Source organism: Quercus robur, chromosome 10 (assembly GCF_932294415.1).
Source record: "Quercus robur chromosome 10, dhQueRobu3.1, whole genome shotgun sequence".
In the NCBI taxonomy this organism is placed as follows: Eukaryota; Viridiplantae; Streptophyta; class Magnoliopsida; order Fagales; family Fagaceae; genus Quercus; species Quercus robur.
In genome coordinates, this window is record NC_065543.1 from 30,393,098 (window position 1) to 30,417,895 (window position 24,798).

At 37.8% G+C, this 24,798-nt stretch overlaps 1 protein-coding gene across 4 annotated transcripts; it reads right to left on the reverse strand.

Annotated features, from left to right (window-relative positions):
* Nucleotides 1–92: 92 nt before the first annotated feature.
* On the reverse strand, nt 93–24,141 carry LOC126701637 (probable serine/threonine-protein kinase SIS8). Of its 4 annotated transcripts, none has more exons than XR_007647444.1 (14): nt 22,812–24,141; nt 21,135–21,572; nt 18,285–18,388; nt 16,609–17,885; nt 16,457–16,497; nt 15,437–15,505; nt 5,729–5,829; nt 4,354–4,432; nt 4,155–4,253; nt 3,993–4,061; nt 2,892–2,941; nt 2,601–2,777; nt 1,325–1,538; nt 93–856 (listed from the first exon to the last, which is right to left on the reverse strand). XR_007647444.1 is itself a non-coding variant. In XM_050399924.1 (14 exons), exons 2-14 carry the CDS (start codon nt 23,055–23,057, stop codon nt 1,379–1,381), a joined length of 2,910 nt encoding a protein of 969 aa, XP_050255881.1. In that variant the 5' UTR covers nt 23,058–23,140; nt 23,715–24,135; the 3' UTR covers nt 1,113–1,378. The 4 variants fall into 4 exon arrangements, 3 of the variants coding, with proteins under 3 accessions (XP_050255881.1, XP_050255880.1, XP_050255882.1); XM_050399924.1 differs by lacking the exon at nt 93–856 and having other exon boundaries at nt 1,113–1,538; nt 22,812–23,140; nt 23,715–24,135; XM_050399923.1 differs by lacking the exon at nt 93–856 and having other exon boundaries at nt 1,113–1,538.
* Between the last annotated feature and the right edge of the window lie 657 nt (nt 24,142–24,798).

Sequence of the window (24,798 nt, forward strand, 5' to 3'; positions counted from 1 at the left end):
ATATATGCGATAGATTTTACATTTTAGGTGGTGGGTCTCTCTTACTCTTTTTTTTTCTTTTTCTTTTTTAATTGTGTGTGTGTGTGTGTGTGTGTGTGTGTGTGTGTGGCTGCATAAAAAACGTAAAGAAACTTGAAAACAATTTTGTTACGTTTAAGAAAGGATGAACTCTTTTCAGTTTCAGAATGTAAAAGTGGGCTACATCTATCTTGGAACAAGAAAAACTGGTTCTGATTGCACTTCGATGCCTGAAACCTAGATGAAACTATTATACATTTTAGCTGATATGAAACTATTTAATAACAACCAAGTAGGGGTAGGGTTGCCAAGTAAATATGACTACATAGCAGCCATGATGTCCAAGACATGAAAGTGTCCTGTTGAAAGATGAAGCTTCGGTCTAGTGCATTGGATGGGACACGAAAACAACATACTTAGTTTTAGATAGGGAATCCCCTTTTAAAATAGCACTGTTATTTATGATACAAACATCCTCTTATGTAACAAAGGAATCATTAATGATGTGTTATTGAGGAATGGTGAATGGTGATCCCTCTTTAGTTTTTAATACAATTTTCAAGGCACCTTTAGAAGAATCAATTAGTTGTGCTAGAATTGGATTTGGATCCCGTGTAATGGGATGCAGTAATTATCAATGACTGATATTGAGGGTCAAAAAATTAACTTTCAATCTTGGATCGAAAGCATTTTTAACTTTTTCGTTTTTATGATCTAAGGACTTTGAAATTTTTTTTTTTTTTTTTTCACTCTCAATCTCGGTCATTAGGATGATATTCAATCTGCTCGAATTCTGATGAATTACGACAGCTTTGGGGTTTACCATGATCCGAAGCTCCTGAAAAAAATGTAAATTGCAAAATGAATTATGACAGCTCCTGAAAAATACTCTTAAAAATGTAATTTTTTTTCCTACCCACTATATATTTACAGCTTGGAACCAACGAAATTACCAAACCACCAACACCACCCCACCCCAACACCCCCCCCCCCCCCCCCAAAAAAAAAAAAGAAAAAAAAAAAAAAAACTCTCCTCTTATGCCCAATGCTCCAGTCAGCAAAACGCTTATGCAACTACTCAATAGAACTTCACGTACAGCAAAAATTTCAAACATTGACTACAACAATTTCAATGGCTTTTTACAAACAAATACACAACCTTGACAATAGCTGCACAGTGAAGAATACCAAAAAAGAAAAAGAAAAAAAGGAATTGAGGAAAAGAATCACAATCTCAAATTAGAGTAAATGTCGGGTCATGATTTTCAACCAGTCTCTTTCCCTTGCTTGTCACAAGAAATCTTACCAAATGTTGGCAGTCCAACAAGCAGCAAATCAGTTAGCTTGCTGACTCTCTCTTCTAGCCGGCTGGATCTTCTGCAACTTGTGACGGTTGAGGCCTTTCGCGGGCGCTACCAACTAATGCAGTTTGTCTAGGAACTTGAGAACTGGTTATGGGCTTCTGCAACGGCTTCAGAGCGGCCATGATCTCAGTAAATGATGGTCTCAATTTTGGATCTCTACAATGTTTAAATGGATCAATTATCAGGATCTCAAACTAGTGCATTTACAAATATAATTGACACACTGCATTAACCATGACAAACATAAGAATGGAATTTCCCCTACTAATTCACAAGTTTAAGCTTTTAATCTTCTATTTTGTAAAATGCAAGTCTTGCTAATATCTTCTTGGGCAACATATTTAATCAGAAAACAGATTGAAGATCATGTTACCCATAGACAAGAAGTATGTGGCCACTAGATGAGAATTGTTGTAACAACAGAAGCAATGATACTAGTTTGTTGTGTCAAAAGGGTATTTGAATCGCACTACATCAGAAGATTAGTTATGAACATCATTATGGTCTTGTGAAAGATCTTACAAACAAACAATAGGAAAAAAAAAAAAGTTGCTAGACAGCCCCGTACACAAAATATCTTCCTGGGATCAATTTTTATTATTATTTGATATATTCACGTTTCTTGTCACAAAATGACAAGTTAAGATGCTTGCCTTTATGAAGTTCAAACCTCTACAAGTGAGCAAAAAAGAGAGGAAGGCCCTTTTTAGATGGCTACAATATGTGAGAAGCAATCCAATGGCAATGAAGTTGGAATAAGAGACTGTGTACCAAGCAATAGAAAAAGAGAAAGTTGATCTGAATGGGGGAGTGCTGGTAGGCTTCAAGTGTCACCGATTTGACTATTCTAAGTGGCCAGAGTGTAGATTGAATGAGCGTGAGCAAGAGGAAATCAAGATTGTTGATCTAAGGTGACAATCCAATTTTTTTCCTCTTTTTTTTCTTTTCAATTTTTGGTCATTGTCTCTTAAATCAAAATTAAAATTAAAATAAAAAACACCAAGCAGACACAAATGCAAGCAGACACAAATGCAACCATGCCCCAGGCGTGTCCATGTCCAACATGTGTCTGATACCACAAAAGGGTTTTTTCCATGTCTCTGCTTCTATAGAAGACTAAGGTAAGCCAACAAAAGAAAATGCCCATGGATGTTTTGAATCACAATATAAATATGTAAACAATTATTCACACGCATTCCTTAACCAAAAAATACTCACGTCTGCCAGCATTTCCGAATAATATCTGCAATGGAAGGATCCATATCATCTGGAATGTCAAGACGCCGATGTTGAAATCCAACTGCACCAACAACTTGCATTGGGTTCATTCCCCCCCACGGTTGTTGCATCGTTGAGAGTTCCCATAGTATGACCCCAAAGCTATAAACGTCACTCCTGCAAGTTCAATTATACAATGTATTTATAAAAATAAAATAAAAAATCATAAAGGGTCCAAAACAAGGTACTAAAAACATATGTAGGAGAGAGACAGACAGAAAGAAGGCTTACTTTTCATTTGAAGGTTCATTTCTTAGCACTTCTGGGGCCATCCACTCAGCCTGAAGAGTGCAATACAAAATGAACTTATTCAAAACCTAGCTTTAATGGTTGCATGCTTGCAATCAAAGACCGATACAAACAAGTTGATAATCAAGAAAGCAAACATATTCAGGAAATTCATGAATACATATAGGCATGGCCAACGACTGCAAAATTCATTATTTGTTTCACAAATTCTACAATATAGAGATTTCTGCTTTTGAAACCATTGCACATAACAAAGTTACTTCAACGGAAATAATTCCTGAAGTTCTAGTGCAATAGCACCAAAAACCTATTGGAGTAACTTACCTTTTAACATTACTAAATAATAATAATCCGATTGTACCAACTACCACCAAAAACAGCCTTCATTATTTTTAGGCCTAACCAACAAGCTTTTATTTCAATGTTCGCCATCCCTATGAACACCAAAAGTACAGACAGTACACATGTCCTTTAAATATTTCATGATTAGAGAATAAAGCATGTAATTCTACAGTCATGAATGCACTGTTATAAACAGTAAGTCCAAATGATCTTACAATTGAAGAACTTTTGGAATGGTTCTCTCTTTGTGATTTCCAAAGTTTGAGGAAAACATGCATCAATCAATTTCAGCATTAAACAACATCAAAGCAAAACACCAATTCCCTTCACTTAGTCCTGACTCATATGCCATTTGCCATGCCAAAAAAGATGTCTAGTCACCCCCTACCCCCCAATACCACACCTTTAATCACCACAAGAAGATCTACTGAATGCCTGGATACAGGCAACTAACAAGGAAAACGTTTAAAACAAAATGCAACAAATGTGTAGTATCAAGAAAAGCACAAAAGTTTCTACCTTTTCAGTCAAAAAGAAAAGCACAAAAGTCAATGCTTTACTATTATTGGAAGCATAAAGCGGGTGCATAGAAACCAGATATGAAAAAGAAAAGAATATATAAATCAGGGAGGCATGAACATGATAGATCTGTTTGATAGATAACCCAAAAATAAACAGAAAGAAAAAGATTTTGGATGGTTCAACTGGCAGAGGGAAAAAGTGAAGTTGTTATTGGCTTACTGTCCCTGCAGTTGACCTTGAAGAGAGAAATGTGCTATGTTTCATTCGTGATAACCCAAAATCGCACACCTGAACAGGCAGAATATTTTACATCATGCTGGATTAGGCATGGAAGACACATTAAACATATTCAGCAATCACAGTAAAGAGGTAAGACACCACCTTCACAACCCAATTTTTATCAACAAGAAGATTTGGGGACTTCAAATCTCGGTGCACTATCATGGGAGAGCAGTTGTGAAGATAGTTCATTCCCCGAGCCTAAAAGTAATCATTCAAAAAAAGATAAATTATATAAGTCACCGATTGGAGTAAATTCTGACTGAAATTGGAATAGAGAGCAAGAATGACAGGGTCATACAGCATCAAGGGCCATCCTCAAGCGCCTTCTTTCATCTAATTGATTGTTAGGCCGATGAAGCAACCTATACAAACTACCTCTGCAAAACATGAGCTTTTTTTTAGCATTTGAATTGACATAACTCATAAGATCCAAGAGACAATTTATCAAAAAGAAGCATACTGGGAGTGGAAGCTCTGAATCAAACAGAATCATAGTGGCAGATCCATTAACATTCTGTCTACTTTTTGAAAATGATATAGTTTTAGTAGACGAAATTAGATATAAAGTTAACGTCAAGTTAAAAATTTGGAGAGATGCTTTAGAATCTAAAGGCTTTCAACTGAGAAAGACTGAAACAGGGTACATAGAATTTAAGTTTAGTAAAAGTAGAAAAAAATATGAAGGGGTTGAAAGACTTAATGGTCAATGATAGCAAAGAGTGAATGCTTTCGATATCTTGGATCAAGAATTCATAAGGATGGAAAAATTGAAGAGAATGTGAATCACAAAATAAGAGCAAAGTGGATGATGTGAAGAAATGCATTGAGAGTATCATGTGATTGTAGAATACCCATTAAGTTAAACTGAAAATTTTAGAAGACTATTATAAGATTAGCTATGCTCTATTGTACTAAATTTTAGGCTATTAAGAAGCAACATTTTCACAAAATGAGTGTAGTTGAAAATGTTACGATGGATAAGCGGAAATACTAGAAAAGATAAGATTCAAATTAAAAAATAAAAAATAAATATTAAAAAAAAAAAAAAAAGCTAAAAAATAGGGGTGACCCTATTGATGAAAAGATGAGGAAGAGACAATTAAGATGGTTTGGTCATGTGCAATAAAGAGCTACTAATGCACCAATGAGGAAGAATGAGTTGAAGAAGTTAAAAAATAAATAAAGAATTTTTTTTATAAAAAGCATGTTAATTAAAGAGGTGATAGAGAATATGATTTTTGATAGAATACAATGGTAGTAAAATGGCATGTGACCAACTTTGATAGTTTGTTGAGGATCCATATCCAACCCCAAGGATTTGGAACTAAGGCTTGATTTTTTTTTTCTTTTTTTTTCTATCAATTCTCAAGAAAATCGCACAAGATGGAAAGTTGCAGAAGATACAGTGAAAAAAACAGAAAACAGAATTAAGAAAGTTTAACTATTGTGAAAGGTATTTCTGCCTTAATCAATAATTTCCAAAAGCCGTACCATACAAGAGCCACTTTTGATGCATCTCATTGGCTATGTGTGCGTATTGATTTCATATTATATGTAGTATTGTACTAATAAGAGTTTTTTCTCCCATAATTTGCAGTATAGTGCATTGACTTCCATAAATCTTTGATTAAGACCACGACACAGTTATGATCAGAAATAGAATGTTACTATACCTGGGAAGAAATTCAGTGATGATTGAAAGATTTGGGGTACGTGTTACAGCTCCCATGAATAGAACAACATTAGGATGCCTGAGTCTTTTCATTATCCGAACCTTGCAATTCAGACACAAGTAAAACAAATTATGTCAATATAATCCTTATATACTTAGAGATACCAATGACAGTTAAATCCTAAAGGAAGCTATTTAGACATGTAAAAATGATGGTGGAAGGAGTGAGGTTTAAAACAAAAGAAAGGTAAGAATTTTCTATGCAGACCACAAAAAATGATCTTCACATGCTTAGAGAGTGGAAAGAGTTTGCATGAATCATCACAGGTGCCCTATTCAAATTCATTATCAGAATTCTGAGAAATATGTTCAGATATCTCATCCCATAGAATTTTGATGAGAATCATATGCTCAATAAAAATAAGGCAATGATTGGTCACAGAACATTTAGACAGCACATGCAGACTTATAACAGAACAGGTCAGAAATATTGTTCCCGGTTATTTTTTTACGTCTGTCTTGGATTGTTATGGGTGGATTTCGCAGTTTTTTTATTGAATCGAAGCTGTTTCAATTGGTGGTTGAGGAAGGGGGGAACTTTTTTTCCCTTAGGATTTATGAACGGGGAAAGTATTTCATGCAATCAGTTTTTATGGGTAAGAGTGCAGCACGATGGTTAATGCAAAGCTTGGAACACACAGTGATTGGGAGTAACCCCAAACACTTCTTCACGCTCAGGGAAGGAGACACTGCATACACAGTGCAACGGGGCTCTAACTCGTTTGGGCAATATTTGTTAGTAACAGAGTTAAAAGTTGGCGGGATGAGAAGATCGATCATTATTCCTGCAGGCAAGGCACAACGAGGTTGGAGGGCCTTTGGTATAGAATTAAGGAGAATGCTTGAACCTTCTCATTATGCGTTGGGTGTTCCAAAAGCTGTATCGTCTAAGTTGGGTTCAGAGGTTCACCCTTCTCGGTCTTTTGTTGAAACGGTAAAAGCGTCTATGCAGGGAAGGAAGCATGCTTTCCAGCCCTCCATTAAAGAGACAGAGAAGTGTCAAGCAGTGGAGAACACTATGCCGCCTCCGAGAGATGAAGATGGGATTCAGGTGGTGGCTTTTGAAGTTCCGACTAATAAGGCTATTCCGATTGCCGTGGATGGAGTGGAGGGGAGTCACCGTGATATTAATGTAGATGCTAAGGTTAAGGAGAAAATCCCGGAACAAAATAATTTCAGATTGAATAATTTGAATTTGAAAGAGGTTGATTTTGGTAGGGAGCGTCAAGTTAGGAGGTCTGGTTGGTTAAGGAAAGGTTTGACTGTGGAAGTAAATGAATTTGGCAAGAGGCGGGTGTCTTGGCAACGTGTTAGGAGTGACAAGCAAGCTGTAAAGTGGGTGGCACGGGAGGATCTTTCTGCCCAGGTTAGCATTCAGGATAGGGAAAATGGGTTTTCTGAAGCCCAGGCTTCTTGTTTGGGTATTGGTAAGAGCTGCTTAGGCCCACTGTTGCCTAGGCCTTTTTCTTTTGAGGCAGGGGCTTGCTCCAAGCAGTCCAATAATAAACCCAGCCCATGTTCTACAGGCCCATTTGTGGAAGGTGGTGAGACTCAGGCAAACAAATCAGGCCCGAGCTCCTCATCAGTTGGTATGAGTGCTAGTGTGCTACCGGCGAGCTCGGCAATTGATCTTCTACCGACACAGAGGACGGCGATGGCTCCGGTGGCTGCCTTGAGCTCGAGCACACCCATACCGGTACCGGAAGTTCACGGCGGGAGTGGGTCTTGCGTCCAGGTGAGCCCGAGCTGGATCACCCAGCACCCCACCTTGCCGACACTGGTAGCGGAAGTGGTCAAGGCCACTCGTGAGCTGGGTTCACCACCCTTAGCTCCGACATGCCTCTCGCTGGAGCCGGCGAAGGTGTTGCCCTCAGAGGATCCGGTACAAAAGACGGCAGAAGGAGTTTTGACTGTTCCTCAGCGCTGGGTTCCGCCGGTGGAAGAGTTGGGGTGCGCCGGGATTCTTCTGAAGCTGGGTTTCAGGCTCAGTTCTGGTCGGGACAGTTTGTTGGGTCATTTTGAGTTGTCGGGTGGGTTGATTTCTGAAGCTAAGAGGTTAGTAATTCTCGATTTTGTGCCGAGATGGATCGGAACTCCTTTTCCCGATCAGTTTCTGGAGTTTCTGCGAGCTGGGTCGATGGGTTTCGGAGTATCGGGTCAGGCGGTTAATATTTGCTCTAGTAAGGAGCTTTCAAGCTTTCCTAGGGAGATTGTGCTTGCAAGGGATGCAGCTGATTTTTCTGTGGGTTTTGGTGAAAATGAAGTGTCAGATTGTTTACCTCTGCAAATCATTGATCCGGGTGTGTCAACAAATTTGGAAGAATTGAAGGAGGCCACTGAGGTATTGAGTATTGAGAATAAGTTAGATATTTCTAGCTGGGTGAAGCACAGAATTCCTGGGTTCAGTAAATTGGTTGGGTTGTCAACGAATCGACATGAGAAATTGTGCATTGCTCTCTTACAGAGGCTAGAAACTGAGATGGAAGCAGCCAATGTGTTACACAGGAGAGAAATGGGTAGTAAAAAAGTGGCTAAGTCCAAAAACAAGGGACGTAGAGAGTTGCAAAACTTGATATGCTCGGTGAATTATGAGAGGAGATAAAGGGTGGTTTTGTGTTGGTGTCATGAGTTGGGGTTAGTTTAGTGTCTATGAAGATAAAAATGATTTCGTGGAATGTTAGAGGTTTAAATGATCCTCAAAAAAGACTTGTGGTGAAGAATTTGTTGCGGGAGTGGAAGTGCGATGTTGTTTGTTTACAAGAGACGAAAATTGCTAGCATGAATAGACAGTTGGTCTGTAGTTTGTGGGGTTGTCCATATGTGGATTGGGCTGTTTTGGAGGCTGATCGGACTGCTGGTGGTATCTTGCTTATGTGGGATAAAAGGGTTTTGGAGAAGGTAGAGGTTATGGTCGGCATTTACTCAGTTTCGGTTAAGTGGCAAGGGGTGGGGGACGGTTTTATATGGGCATGCTCGGGGGTTTATGGCCCAAATGAGAATGTTGAGAGGGGTCACATGTGGGATGAGTTGGTGGGTATTCAGCAGTATTGGAGGTTACCGTGGTGTTGCTTTGGCGATTTTAATATTGTTCGCTTTCCTAGTGAGCGTAGGGGTGCAGCACGTTCGACATTGGCTATGGAAAAATTCTCTGAATTTATTGAGGATCTAAACTTGGTAGATTTGCCTTTAGATGGAGGTAGATACACATGGTCCAGTGGCACCGATCAACCAGCGATGTCTAGGATTGATAGAGCATTGGTCACTACAGATTGGGAGGACCACTTCCCTGATGTTATTCAAAGGATTTTACCACGTCCTATCTCAGATCATAGTCCAATTCTTTTGGAAGCAGGGGGAATGGCAAGGGGGAAAAGTCCGTTCAGATTTGAAAATATGTGGTTGAAGACGGAGGGATTTGTGGATAGAGTTCAGTTTTGGTGGAATCGGCATTCTTTTGTGGGTACACCTAGTTTTGTGTTTGCAAAAAAATTGAAGGCTCTGAAAGAGGATATTGTGCAATGGAATCGCCGAGAGTTTGGTAATGTAGAGCGTCAGAAGAAACAATTATTGGAGGAACTAAAAAAATTAGACGCCAAGGAGGGGGATTTTGGTCTCACTGATGAGGAGAAAGGCCATAGGGTAGCTTTGAGGTCCCAAGTGGAACATCTTCTTTCCTTGGAAGAAATTTCCTGGAGACAAAAATCTAGGATGTTATGTATCAAGGAAGGGGATAATAACACCAAGTTTTTTCACAGAATGGCTAATTCTCATAGAAGGTTTAATCATCTAAGGACTTTGGAGGTGGATGGGGTGGTTTTTGAGGAGGAATCCGAGGTGTCTGATCAGGTAGTACAATTTTATAAAACTTTGTACAAGGAGACTGAGGGTTGGAGGCCTTTTGTGGAGGGTTTGGAATTTGATCGTATTGGGGATGTGGAGAGGGTTTGGCTTGAAAGGAAGTTTGAGAGGGAGGAGATATTTCAAGTTGTATGTGATTTGGAAGGGGACAAAGCTCCAGGTCCGGATGGGTTTACTATGGCTTTTTATCATCTCTGTTGGAGAGTAGTGGAGAAAGACGTCTTAGCGGTCTTTGAAGAGTTTTCTCAGCATTGTAAGTTTGAAAAATCCCTTAATGCTACCTTCATTGCATTAATTCCTAAAAAGAATGATGCCTCTAATATTAGAGATTTCCGACCTATTAGCTTGGTGGGGAGTGTGTATAAAATCTTGTCTAAGGTTTTGGCAAATCGATTGAGAGTGGTATTAGATCAGTTGATCTCTGAGTCTCAGAATAGTTTTGTGGGTGGGAGACAAATTCTTGACTCGGTTCTTATTGCGAATGAATGTGTGGATAGTCGAGGGAAGAGTAGGGTTCCTGGAGTCATTTGTAAGCTTGATATTGAGAAAGCCTACGATCATGTGAATTGGGAGACTTTGTTGAATTTGTTGCATAGAATGGGCTTTGGAGTGAAGTGGTGTAAATGGATCCGTACTTGTATATCCACAGTTCAGTTCTCTGTTTTGATTAATGGGTCTCCAGCTGATTTCTTTGGTAGTTCAAGAGGTTTAAGACAAGGGGATCCGCTATCTCCTATGCTATTTTTGATTATGATGGAGGTGTTTAGTAGGATGTTGGGAAGAGTGCAGGAAGCCGGTTTGATTCGTGGCTTTAAAGTTGAAGGTAGGAGGGGTGGTGGGGAATGTGTTACACATCTACTGTTTGCAGACGATACTATCCTATTTTGTGATGCGGATGTGGAGCAAATCCTTCATATTCGGTTGTTGTTACTTAGTTTGCAGGCGGTAACAGGTTTGAAGGTTAATGTGCATAAGAGTGAAATGGTTCCAATAGGGGTGGTTGATGATGTGCATGCCCTTGCTGAAATTTTGGGTTGTAAAGTCGGAAAGTTACCTATGACTTATCTTGGCATGCCTTTAGGGGCTTCACATAATTCCCCTTCAATTTGGAATCCTATTCTGGAAAAATTTGAGCGGAGATTAGCCGGGTGGAAGAAGCTATATTTGTCTAAGGGGGGTCGATTGATGCTACTTAAGAGTACATTATCTAGTCTTCCTACCTATTTTCTATCGCTATTCACAATTCCTACTCATGTGGCTAATAGAATTGAAAAACTACAAAGGGATTTTCTTTGGGGTGATAGCAGAATTCATCTGGTAGGATGGGACAAAGTTTGTGCGCCTATAGCTAATGGCGGTTTGGGGATAAGGAAACTTACTACTTTCAATAAGGCCTTATTGGGGAAATGGTTGTGGCGGTTTGGGAAGGAAGAGGATCGGCTATGGAGGAGGGTGGTGGCTTCAAAATATGGGGAAGAGTGGGGGGGGTGGACCTCAAAACTGGGTAGGGGAGTTCATGGGTGTGGTTTGTGGAGAGGCATTCGCATGGGTTGGGAGGATTTTAGTAAGAATTGTCAATTTGTTGTTGGGTTGGGGAATAGAGTGAGGTTTTGGCAGGATGGGTGGTGTGGGGGTCAACCTTTTTACTTGGCCTTCCCAAGGTTGTATGGTATTGCTATTGATAAGGAGATATCTGTTGAAGCCTCCTTGTCAAGGCAAGGGGAGGAGGATAGACGAACTTGGGAGGTTCGTTTTACTCGAGAATTTAATGATTGGGAGATGGAGGAAGGGCTACATTTTCTTTGTATGTTGGGAGCTAATACTCCTCCTATGGATGTGGGAGACCGGATGAGGTGGAAGTTGAAGGTTAATGGGGATTTTGATATCCGGTCATATTATAACAAATTAAGGAATTCTCCTTCAATAGTCTTTCCGTGGAAAGCTATTTGGAAAGTAAAGGCCCCTAGGCGAGTCTCCTTTTTTGTTTGGTGTGTAGCTTGGAATAAGATCCTAACGGGTGATAACCTAAGATTGAGGAGACTGGTGTATTTTGTGGATTGGTGCATTATGTGTAGACATTGTGGAGAGTCGGTAGATCATTTACTTCTTCATTGTGAGATGGCTTATCGGTTATGGAGTTTTGTCTTTATAACTTTTGGCTTGTATTGGGTTGTACCTAGTTCGATCCCAGACTTGCTTTTTGGCTGGTGGAATTGGTTGGGGAAACACTCGTCTCAGATATGGAATTTAGTTCCGTTGTGCATCTTTTGGTGTATTTGGAAGGAACGGAATCGGCGGACTTTTGAGGATTTGATTAGCTCCGGTGATCAGATGCTGGCTTCTTTCAGTGGGACTCTTTTTGATTGGTCTCGGGCTTGGGGACTCACGACTAGTGATTCTCTCCCTTCTTTCATTATCTCTCTCTCTCTTTGTAATTAATTTGTGATTTGGTTTTCTTTTTTGCTTTTTCGTTGTTTCCTCCTTGTACTTTTTGGGTTTGCTCTATGTTTTTTATGCATAGAGCAGCCATTCGTATATATAACATTCTTACTTATCAAAAAAAAAAAATAATACTTTAATGTGATCTCCCATTAACCTATATGTCAATCAGCCATGGATAATCAATTCACCACAGTAATGTGAGGGGTCAAGGATGGTGGTAAAGTAGATGAAAATCCCATTATCAATGAATTGAAGTGACGCCTCACCAGCACATATAAAGAAAAAAATTATAGAATAACTAAATTTTTGGTCCCCAGCCTTTGCGTTGTATTTCAATTTGATTCCTGACCTTTTAAACATGTCAATTTAGTCCCTAATGTTTTGTATCATGTCAAAATGGCCCCTGCTGTTAAGTGAAGGATGAAAAATGCTGACATAGTTAACAGTGAAAATAAAATATTATTTTCATGCCCAGTAGACTGCCACTTGTATTGCCACATCAGCAATCAAACACACTCAATTACAATATATAATATCTTAAAAATTATAACACCAAATCTGTAACCACGTCAGCATTTATATTAAAAAATATTCAAATGATCAAACATTAATAAAATGAACAGAAAATCAACATCTTATTTTCTTTGCTCACACTTTCTTGACAAACAAACACAACAATAGAAAAAACAAATCTGCTTTGGGTTGAAATTCACAACTCCTCTTTACTTTGGCTGAAATTTCAACTTGGATTTGAGAGTTTAATGACAAAAAATTCACCCAACTCACAATGAAATTTCCACTGGGATTTGGATCTTCACCAACCAAACATAAACCCCTAAATCTCAACTCTCAAAACATGAAGAAGAAGGTTGCTTTTATTTGAATTTATATAAACTTTTCAAAGCTATTTGTACGAGGCAAATGTGAGAGAGGTTGGTTCCAGTAGCAATAGCTGTAGCTAGTTGGAGATGACACAAGAAGGCAATTAATAGAGAGCTATTTGAATGAGAACTTTGAAATGGTACCAAAGCGCTCATCTGAAGAGGTGCTTCAGTAAGGAAATTGCACGTTGTTCACACCAAACCCATGAACAATGCACATCGTTCTCACCAAACCCAAATCTGAAGTGAAGAAGGTAAAAAATTAAGGATTTGCCAATATGGATCTGGGTTTTTTTTAAATGGATCTGGGTGAGAGGCTCTAGAGATTGGGTTGAAACTTGCACGGCTGCAACGAATGATGATTCTGGGTGTAATGGTCCACTAATGGATCTCATGGGTTGGTTTTAGTTCTTATTTGAATGAGCTTTTTTAATTTCAGTTCTTTAATTTCTATCAAATTTCTAGTGGGCTTTTAACATTTTGTGTCCATTTGGGAACAGCTTACTTAGCTGAAACTAAAAACTTTTGGCTAAAAGTAGTGTAAATAAAGCTAAAATCTAGCTAAAATAATATAATAGGACCCATGAATAGTACAAAAAAGTGTAATAAGACTCATGAATAGTAGCAAAAATAAGCTAAATAGTAAAAAAAGCTGGCGTTTTCAATTAATGTCAAATGCAACCTTTATCCAATTTTCAGTGTGGGTTGGGTGACTTTTTTCCACCTAATGTCAAACGTGTAAATGGAGTGTTTTAATTGCTGATGTGGTAATATACATGTCAGTCTATTTGGCATGAAAATAATATTTTATTTTCATGCCATTAGTTATGTTAGCATTTTTCATCTATCACTTAATTGCATAGACCATTTTGACACAATACCAAAACGTTAGGGACTAAATTGACACATTTAAAAGGCCATGGACCAAATTAAAATGCAGCATAAAGGTTAGGGACTAAATATGTAATTTACTCAAATTATATCAATTGAAGGTGCAAGCACATAGAAGATAAAATTGAAGAAACTAGATTTCTTTCCTTTGGAAACAATAGCTAAGAACACATAATGGTAAATGCAACGACAATGAGAGGGTAAATATAACAAAATAGAGATGATGTTGGAATCCTAATTCTAAAGCACAATTTAATTTGGGACTATTATGATGCCACAAGCCCCAACTGGGATTTATCAAGCTAGTTAAATTGGTGGAAGTTTTATTTTATCTTTGCTGCCAGTTTTTTTTTTTTTCCAGTGCTTTATTTGATTTAGAAGTCAGGTATTTTAGTTTTTTGTTATTGTTAGAAATAAAGAGAATTGCATCATTCTAGCAAGATAGCTTTGGTGAGGTGTCCCTATTCTAGATTCTTCAAGAACAGACTATTGGTCAGGTGTCCCTAGTGAGCTGTCCCTAACAACTGTCATTATTAGAATATTCTTTGTAAAATTTTGCAAATCTTCTCCTATATATATGGAGTGGATTGGGAAAGGGCTGAATATAGAAACCCCCTTTTCTTTCATATATATCTTCTTATTTGCATCTTCTTTTTTCACTAACAGTCATGTAGGGTCTCCAGAAACTTTATTATAAAAGCAATTTGTAGCCAACTTAAGAAAAAATGAAAGTTTGCGAAATTTTTCTACAATCATGTGAAGCATTCAATCCCTAGGAGTGAATCCTAGAACCCTAGAGTTAATCTAGGTCTTTTCCCCTCCTGTTTGCCTTTTCCTTCTCGGTTATTGGACTACAATAACTCAAATAACCTGAAATTTGAATGCTTTCGGCCTCCACCAAAACCCAATTTAATTTCCCTAACCCTAACCCTAGTTTTGGAGATACAGCTATATCAGCCCCTTTTGTTCTACATCAAAAGATTAACTCCTAGAAAGTATGGATACTTCAACAAACCTGCCATAATTATATCAAATACATATCCAATACGGATTACGGTGGGATCCATAAATAAAGGGGAAATTTTTCATGGATACGGCATGGGTATAGCACAAATACATTTGGGGTCAAAAAATTGAATTTTCTTGAGAAAAATGGGATTTAAAATGTATGTTAGTGAAGACATATTGTACAAAACCCATGTACTTGTTTCTTTTTAGATAAAATTCTTGTAAAAAAATGGAGGTTTAAAGGTAATATAAGGTCCAGTGCTTTCGATGATTTAAAAAGCACACAGAAATAAATTAAATTTACCTTTTTATAATAGTTTAAATTTGAGGGACATGCAATTTATCATGATATAAGAAGAAGAAATCTTGTGTTTGAGTCAGGAGAATTCCCACATGGTTTAATACTCCGCATGTTAGGCCACCACATGGGAAAAGTGTTGGGACCACATGAAAGGAGGAGAGTTCAAAGAAGTTAAATTCACCATTAGCAAATAGCTTAAGCTTCTACACAGTTAGTAATTTATTAAAAGAAAGCATACAAGGAGGTGAAGGGGGAAGACAGATTCTACCTCACTTCTGAACTCTTCAAGTGAGTCACCAGAAATAGCTTGGTCTAGAAATCTCTTCACAGCCACTTCCTGTAAAACCAAATAGGGAAAATAAGTTCAAAATATAAACCTTCCAAAATGGGAATTTGACCAAAAAATAATTTCTCGAAACAAACAAGGTATTGGTGAGTTATGGCTAGACAGTTTATTTTTCTATTCTAAACTATAAACTAAATAAACTTCCCAAAACAAATCAGAAAATAATGTTATATTAAGCATTTCAGGGAAAGGAAAACGGTGGTCATGATGCATCGGGCTTCAAATATTTAAACAGAAAGTCCAAAAACACCTCAAATTATTCAATTATGGGTAAACAGTCCAGAGATAGACACAACAAGATAAAATAAGCAAAGTGCAGTTTATCAGATTAATGTATTACTCGAACATCATATGTTAATTAAAGCTGAAGTAATAATTTAAGTTAAAATCTCCTGGTGCAGGATCAATGTTCAAGGGGACACCATTTAAAGTAATCAAACATTGCTTCCATATAAGCAGAATAGAATTTAGTAAATACCTGAAATTCATTGCTGCAATATAAACAGAAATAGAAAGTCTAAGTCTTGGATTTGCAGAAATTCATATTTTCAGGTTCAGTCATATTTCAGCCATATCCCAATTTGTTTTGTTTGGTGTCAAATTTAGTACTTGGAGCCTGAAGGCCACCAATTTTGATTGTACAAAACCAAACACCAAATGACAGGGCCATCCTACATATTCCCATTTTTTGCAAACAGTTTTTCTCTGGTCAGTGTCACATGTAACATATTCTTTTCAGACTGCATATTTGGCTTACAGTTCTCATGTTATTATCCATTCCCACATCTTGCAAAGATAACCATAAGCCATACAGAGGCTTTCTAAACCCACACAGCCAGCACAAAATACATAACACCTCCCAAAACAAGGCAAAACATAGACACCAAAATAACAAACTAAGGATGCACCATGATCATTCAAGGTCTGCATGATAAAACTTACAGTTCCATGCCAGTCTCCATGATAAACCTCCCCATATGATCCTGCAGAACAAAGAACGCACCAAAAATATCAAGTTACTCACTTGTGAAAAGCATCCGTAATTATATTTTTATATTAACAAAAAGTACACAAACTTGATGGCACAAGCATACCAAGTCCAATACGTTCACCCAAGGTGATTTCCTCCCATGGAATCTCACATTCTGCAACTTCATCAAGTGCACCGTCAGATTTTGTACTATCATTACCTCCCGATCTATCTGATATTATCTCACCCTCTGAATTGGCTCCAGAAGCATCATGCTGCCGGTCACCACTACCACGTGTCCCAGAACTAGAACCATCTGCATCTCCATCACTTCTTGCACCCTGCTCGTATTGCTTACTAACAGCTGCAGTTGTTGCTACCACAGCTGCAGCAGTAGCAGTGGCAGCAGCTGCTACAGGAAGTTCAAGATTGGAGTCAGTGCTTGACTTTGCAGCAGCAACTACCATTGAAGATGCTACAACAGCAGCTGCCGCTGCTGCAGCAGCAGCTACAGGTACGTTTTTTGTATATTTTACAGGAGTCACTTCAGATTGTGATGAGATCAGCTGTCCAGTTACTTCTGCTGTATCAAGCGGAAAGTTACTCCCAAAAAATTCCACCGGTTTAAAATTCTCTGGTTGACCAGAAGAATTACTTGCTTTAGAGTGCACTCTCTGAGGAGGTAGAGGAGGCAAAAAGCAAGCAGGACCAGGATCGTCTTGAGCTTTGATTTCTTGAGTTCCAAATCCCTGCTTATCTTCTTCCCTATCTTCAGTCGGGGACTTGGCCTCAGCTGTCAACACGTCTAACTGCTCAGAATAAATTTCAGTAAACAAGTTTCGTGGAGCAACAACACCACTCTCCAGTAGCACATCATGAAGTTTCTGAGCTAATTGTGGATTCTCTTTGGCAGCATTAATCATGTACTGTGAAACATCTTTCACTTTCATTCTACGTACAGCAGGGGAGCTAACACCTTCAGTCCAAGAAGGAGATCTTGCATGCATGTAAGGATAATTAGGCCGGCCAGGAGCCTCCCGCACCGGCACCTTCTCTACACTGGAGGGATTTCTAAAATCTTCTGAGGAAACCTTCTGCTCTTCCTCAATTTTAGTTGGCCTGTTTATATTTGCAGAAGAAGTGAAATCGCTTCTATCCTCAGATTCTTTTCCTAAAGCAGCTAAATTACTGACCCTAGTCCTCTTCTCAAATATCCCAAAGTCTGAATGTTCTTCAAATGAACTCCCAACCCCACTGCTTGAAGAGGCCATATGAGAGGAATCAATATCTCTAGACAAAGGACTGGCTGAATAGAAAGATTCGTCATAGTCTATATGCGACCCAGCTGCATCAGATGGAATAAGTGTACCAGGATCTGCCATTAGATCAACAATATACTCCCTGAAATTGACATTAACCACATCTTAAAAATGGATAACATTTTCCAACCCTGAATGAAAAAAAAAAAATTTACAGTGACAAATTATGCAATTTTCAGCTCTGGGATCATTTCCAGCATTATTTGATAAAGGGAAAAAATACAACTACAAGTCTACAACTACACATGCAAATGCAATCCTATAACACTAATATATAGTCACTGAATAAGATTCTAACTAAAATATAAGTATATAACAGCATTGCATGCATTGAATTAACTGTGAGTGAGAAAGAAGAAATAAGCACCTCATATATGCATACCAAAGTCATGTTTCAGAGAACAGAAAATAGATAACTAAACTCAGACTAATCCAGCTGACTTGACTGCATCACCAAACACAAATTTATAATACCAATTACCTTCCATCATCAATCTTTACAAAGTTCATTGCCACATCGTCAGAACCCGTGTATTGCTGCCCTTTCACCAATCGGCATGGGAAACCCACACTATCAGCCAGAACCTACACAATAAAATGTTAAAGAATAGAGAAACTAGTGCAAGGCCAGGATTTCAAACAAGAAGGAAAACTGATCAAACAAGAGTTAGTGAAGTACAGAACCATATGAAACGAGATAACCCAATAACCTAAGAATAATAACAAAGTTGTGGGATTTAGTGCAATAAAAAAATTTGTAGAAAAGTTTTTAGTGCAATAAAATAAGGCTATTGAAAGAACAAAAAGAGAGAGAGAGATATAAAATCCAATGATTTAAGACAGCTGACTCAAAGGACAAAAACAGCTTCAAACAAGCATACCTGCTGAACATCTTGATATCATGTTAATCCAGTACCCATGCAGTTTTCAAGAACAATTAATATGGAGACAGTAACTACCCATCAACCTCATGGTACCAAATATTTGACCAGTCAAAGTCCAACATATCAGAAATGATATACAGGATGCTGTAATAAAAAATCTGCAATCAAGCTATTCACCTTTACCTTCTGAAAGAGGTAACCTAAATTTTAACTACAACGGAGAAGTACTTCATGCACAATTACTAAAATTATGTGCATACTGAGGAGTTTATTTGATCTAGTCCACATTTCTTAACATAAGTCGACTTTGCTAACGTAGGTGTTGGGGAGTTGGGGAGAAAACACCCTGGGAAACTCCAATTGAATAGTTAATATAACATATAGGGGCACTACTTAACCCAAAAGCTTAATCTTATGAGCTTGGGCCCAACAATATCATATTAACCACTCACTTCTCATTACTATTCAATATGAGACTTCACTCACACGTGTATTCCTAAAAATCTCCCTCTCACGTGTGAGTTTTTTCCACTCTGTAGGCCATGAACAAGTCCTACTGGCTCCCCTCCCCCTTGCCTTATGAGCTTTACTTATATACATCATCCATAGGAACCATGTGTGAACCCTGCACACTAATCCATGGGAACCTCGCACTTTACCTTGATTTAGCACCATTGGCAATGCTCCTTTGTTGGGTCTTTTTCCAAGATCGTTTGTGTGGGCCTTTAGGCTTACTTTTTCCTCACTCCAATTGCAAAGGTGACCCTAAACTCCTTGTCCCACCCTAAGCTCTGACACAACTTGTTGGGGAGATAACAACTTGCGACATGTCACCCTGAGCTCCAATACCACTTCTTGTGAAGATAACACCATGGGGAGACTCCAGTTGAGTAGTTAATATAACATATAGAGATACCATTAACCCAGAATCTTAAGCTTATGAGCTTGGGCCCAACAATATTATATTAACCACTCACTCTTCTCATTATTATTCAATGTGAAATTTCGCTCACACATATAACCCAAAAGTAGGCCAACGAATACTTATTCCATTTCATCTTCACGTGTCTACCTCCAAAAGAGTGTTCCTCACATGGAGCATGAAGTTCATCACTACCCAATGAAAGATATTAACAATAGCTTATAAGGTTGTATAAAAAAGAGAGGTAGAAAAGAGAGCAATTAATGCATCACAAATTCAGACAAGAAGCATAACCGCAGTGCATGATGCAGCCACCACCTCTGAGTTCTTTCTTTTTCTTTTCTTTTTTCTGGCCAGTACCCTTGGGTCTTTTTTGGATTGGGGAGGGGGGGGGGGGGGGGGGGTTGAGTTTTCCTGGTTCCAGTTGACAGTCGATAATTTAATAAACTCCACGTATTTTCTTCAAAATCAGGAGGTGGTTATGAACCACTCTTGTTCTTTAGAAATCATTATAACACCTGCCTTAGCAATATGTTATATCAGGTTGTTCAGGGTGGTATAATTGCAAGGGTCCAGTCAATCTTAAAATGGAAAATATTGACCCATGTAACAAGCATCAAATCTTCATATCTCAAGGCATATCCTAAATTATGCTTTATGTACAGATATGATAAAATGATCTCGGAAAATTAAAGCAAACCTAAGAATAAACCTAGGAAGCAGCAAGATAAGGTGGAAAATATAAACACAGCAAAGATAATGTATCTAAATAAGGATCTAAGTGGCTCAAAGGCAGACCACAGATAGTAGGAATGCTGTTGTATGCAAAGTTGAGAGAATGCGACAACACAGAATCCCTAAATTTTTCCAAATGGGATAAATACTCTTATTTGGCACTGCAGTAGATTACCGTCCAAATCATTATGTCTCTGCACCCAAATCTTAAGGATGGGCAAAGACTATAAAGTGGCTAACCACAACATTCTTGATGAATAATAGGAAGGAACTACCACAGTCGTAAAATTTATAAATCATGAAAGGTCTTTGACAATGTACGCATCAGATTCTCAAACAGGACCTTCATGAGAAAAGACATCAGAGACTTAGCATGGACAAGGAAAGCATTTCTGAAGTGAATAAAAGAAGTATGTGAATAAAATAGAACCGGCAACAACAAGAACCTGATCACACGATTGCATATAAATTGCACTTTTCTCAGTCTTCTTAGTCCGTCATTTCCAGTCTGAAATATATTCATCCTTAACAACAAATTGTCATTTTGCTCATGCAATCATATTAATTCAAAAACAGCTACGAAATTGATATAATTAAATTATCAGAAGTACCAATAGCATTCTCATCATGAGGGAAACCAAGGCTGTGAGAATGTTGCTTTTGCTTAGACATTTTTGTCAAAACCATCCAATAGGAATTTCAAATATGGGAATCAAATGCTCCCAGATCACATTAACATATCAATGTAACTTAAGTTTTGAACCATAAAGGAAAAAAGTCAAGCACGTACCTTAAACAACAACGCTCGGTGACGAGCCAATCCAACTTTCAGAGAACCAAGCGGCAAAACCATGCTACCAAGGGTTGCTTTTAAATTGTAACTGAGACTTCGCCATGCTCTCAACATGTTCTCAGGATTCCCAACTGGTCCACCCATAGAGTCAGCAACTAAAATAGCAAGCTTTCGCACCAAATCACTACCTAGAATAACTAGAGAATTGGACCTTGATTTGACAGCCATCTCTAGAGCCTTCTGTTCAAGTTTCAACAAATTAGCATCAGCAACCCTATTGACCAAAATGGCTTCCCAGGTGACACCGTCTGACACTGATGTTCTTTGCAGATCAACAAGGGATGGCATTCTTTCTGTGGCTGATTCCGTCATAACTCCGTACAGGTCATAGAAACCATCCAAGATCTTGTCATCATAGCTAAGAGAATTGTAATTCTGTGAAGCATGGATAAATCTACGATATGAGATAGGTTAGAAAGGAATAAACATGACAAAAATGAGAAACAAAGTTAAATACAGTAATCTTGTACAATTATGTTAGTCTCCAATTTGTCTTTAAAAAAATAGATATATTTCAAACTCTCAGAAAATGTAGGAGAATTTTTTTTTTTTTTTTAAATAGCAATAAAAAGATTAAATGCTTCAGTTTTTCTCATCTACTTTATTCTGAAATATGACCTAGTAAGGAAAGGGGCAATTGGCTTTGTTGGAAGTATGTTTTCAGAAAGAAGATACAAAAAGTCACAAATAATGCAAATTACACAAGTTGGTAACTCCTTCACAGAACCTTGTGATGTTATTATTCACGTGTTAAACAAAAGCAAGAGGCAGGAAGCTCAACTAGTTGCTAGTTGTTCTCAGTGACAATTGCACATCAATATAAAGAGATCATGGTGAGACATGGATTTCAATATTTCAACAATTTGTCATCTTAAATTGGATTGGCATGAGAGAATCCTTGGAATAGAAAGGGTGAAAACTAAAATTACAAAAATGAAAATGCATGTGAACCAGAATATAATATACACATGTATGTACACAAGAACTTAAAACATATATTTAACAAATTAAATCTAAACTAGAGAATGGTAAACAGACAACCCGTTCTGCCCATTCTGCCTATGCACTTTCTTTCAATGCAAAGCAGCTTTGATGGTGACTCTCAACAACATTTCTTACACTATCAGAATGCGACTAACATTAAATTGGTAGATGTTTCTGACTTTCATCATAGGTAATAGTGTTAAAAGACAAAGATCACAGGAGGTATGAGGATGATAACAACACCGTGCCAGATTTTTTTCCTAGTTTCTTTAACAGCTCTTCAAGTCTAATGCATAAAAATATTTTTACGTGTCTTTTATAAGACCATCCATTTCATCCAAAAAAGAAAAAGCAAACTTAAGGAAGCACCATATGCATTTATGGACAGAAACAAAATTAAACTTTTTTCAGGCACATATTTTTTCTGACATCCATATCATTTTGTATGCAGCAACAAGTGAGTTAACTACACCACAAGAAATTTAAACTTAGACTATAATTGAAGGTTGGACGATAAGCAATTATACCCCCAACAAATTCCTATAATGTATTGTGATTATAACAACTATGACTGCAACAACAAGTCAACCAAATTGAAATCAGTAAAAATAAGAAGAGACAAGTGCTTACCCAGTATCGGTAGGCAACAACTTCAGCTGGAGTATTATCAAGAGCACAGGAGCCTAAACTGATCTGCTTTACAGCCTCGATTTGAACTGCCTCAGGATCCTCCTTGGCACTCAACTCTAAAGCCAATTGTATCTGATACTCTTCCTCTATATCCGGATCCCTCGAGTTACTAGAACCCGAATCGCGCCTAACTGCATCCAAAGGGACATCTAAACCGCCAGTACTAGCTGAATCAGATGGTTCCATGTTCTCTCCTCTTGTCTCATTCGAAGATAATGGAGGACTGGGGCTGCGTCTATTAGCAACTGAATTCAACCAACCTGAAAGCCCTGAAAGAGGTTTATGCTCAAAATTATGATGGGGCCTAGAGTGCAAAATCCTATCAGGGGATGACCCTTCATTGGGCTTGTTATTTCCCTTTGATGAAGTAGACCCTTCTGCATCTTCTGATTGATTGGACATGATATGAAGCTTCTTAAGAAAGTTTTTCATATTAATATTTTCACTAAGCTAAAGTTTTGAATGCTAAAGAAGTAAAAATCTGGCCATAAACCACTCCATTGTCTTGGACCAAGCATGAAATCACAACCACTATTCCACCAAAAAAGAAAAGTTCATACTCATACAAAAAGCCCCTTTTGTCCAACACATCCCATCCCTTAAACCCCACAAGTGACCCCAAACAAACCTCTCAAATCCAAAAGCTACATCAACCATTACATGCAATACCAATACCCAGTAAAGCTCACACAATATCAAGAGTACCCCAGATGCTTGAATTGATAGCTAACACCTTCCTTATTACAGAAAGACCATGTTTTGAACATAATACAGAAACAAACAAGTATTCAATGAAAGAGCACAAGCTATACAAATATCAGAACTTCTTGATCTTTTTATTACCTTGAAGAAGCAGAACAATCCGAATGAATGAATACCCAGATGAGAAAAAGAAAGAAAAATTGGATCTTACTTGGATATGGAGAAGAAGAAGAAGTAGAAGTAGGGAACATAGAAAAGAGAGAATTATCTATTGGGGAAGTTTGAAAAAGAGGGCAGGTTGTAACACAGGCTGAGACAGCAAAGACCAGCAAGTGGGAGAGAGAGAGAGAGTAGGACCTCGTAGAAAAGAATGACCCACTTGAGTTTGAGGCACAAGGATTTCACGGTCCCAGGGAAAAAAGTTAAAATTGGTGGTAAACACAACCAACTGGCTCTGTCTTTCTCTCTCTCTCTCTCTCCAAAAAGCTAAGTAAAGCTTGGACTTGTTGGAGTACTCAAATCCTAAATAACCGTGGTGGCATAAATAAGTTGGGAAAGCTTTTTTGTACAGAAATGGAATATTGAATGATCAAGTTGAGGGGAAAAAAATTCATTCTTTGCAACTCAACTTTGCTATTTCGAGTTGTTACTTTGATTTTGTCCTCTCATAGATACCTCTTTTGTAACTATAGATGACAGAAATAATTTAAAATTTGAGGAAAGTGGTAAAATCAAATTTCACTTCAGCCCCGAAAACAAGCCAATTTTTCAGGACCAACGGCTCATATCAATTTTTGCTATATACTCGCGCAAAAAAAATTCCTTAAAAACTAAAAAGTATAAAGTACTATACATCCGAAAAGATTTAGAGAAGTCAAAAGGTATGACCAACTTGTAAAAGCTACACGAGTTTTAAGGAGGAGAGGGAGAGATTGTAACATATTCGCGGTATATTATGAAGGTATAAAACTCTTATCAATAAGTCAATTCTTTTTTATTTTTAATAAAAAATTTGATGTTGGTTATTTTTTTTTTAAAGAGATAATTACAGTACTGTTAATCAGGCAGTTTAAATCATTTTTCTCCTAAATTAGTTAATATTTTATGCATCGAGAGGTGTCAATTGAGATAAAAGGTTAATAGTGTCTTAAATTCTTAGGATATCAATTAACTTTTTTTTATTAGGAAAGTTGCAAGAGAAAACAATTTTTTTTTTTTTATCTTG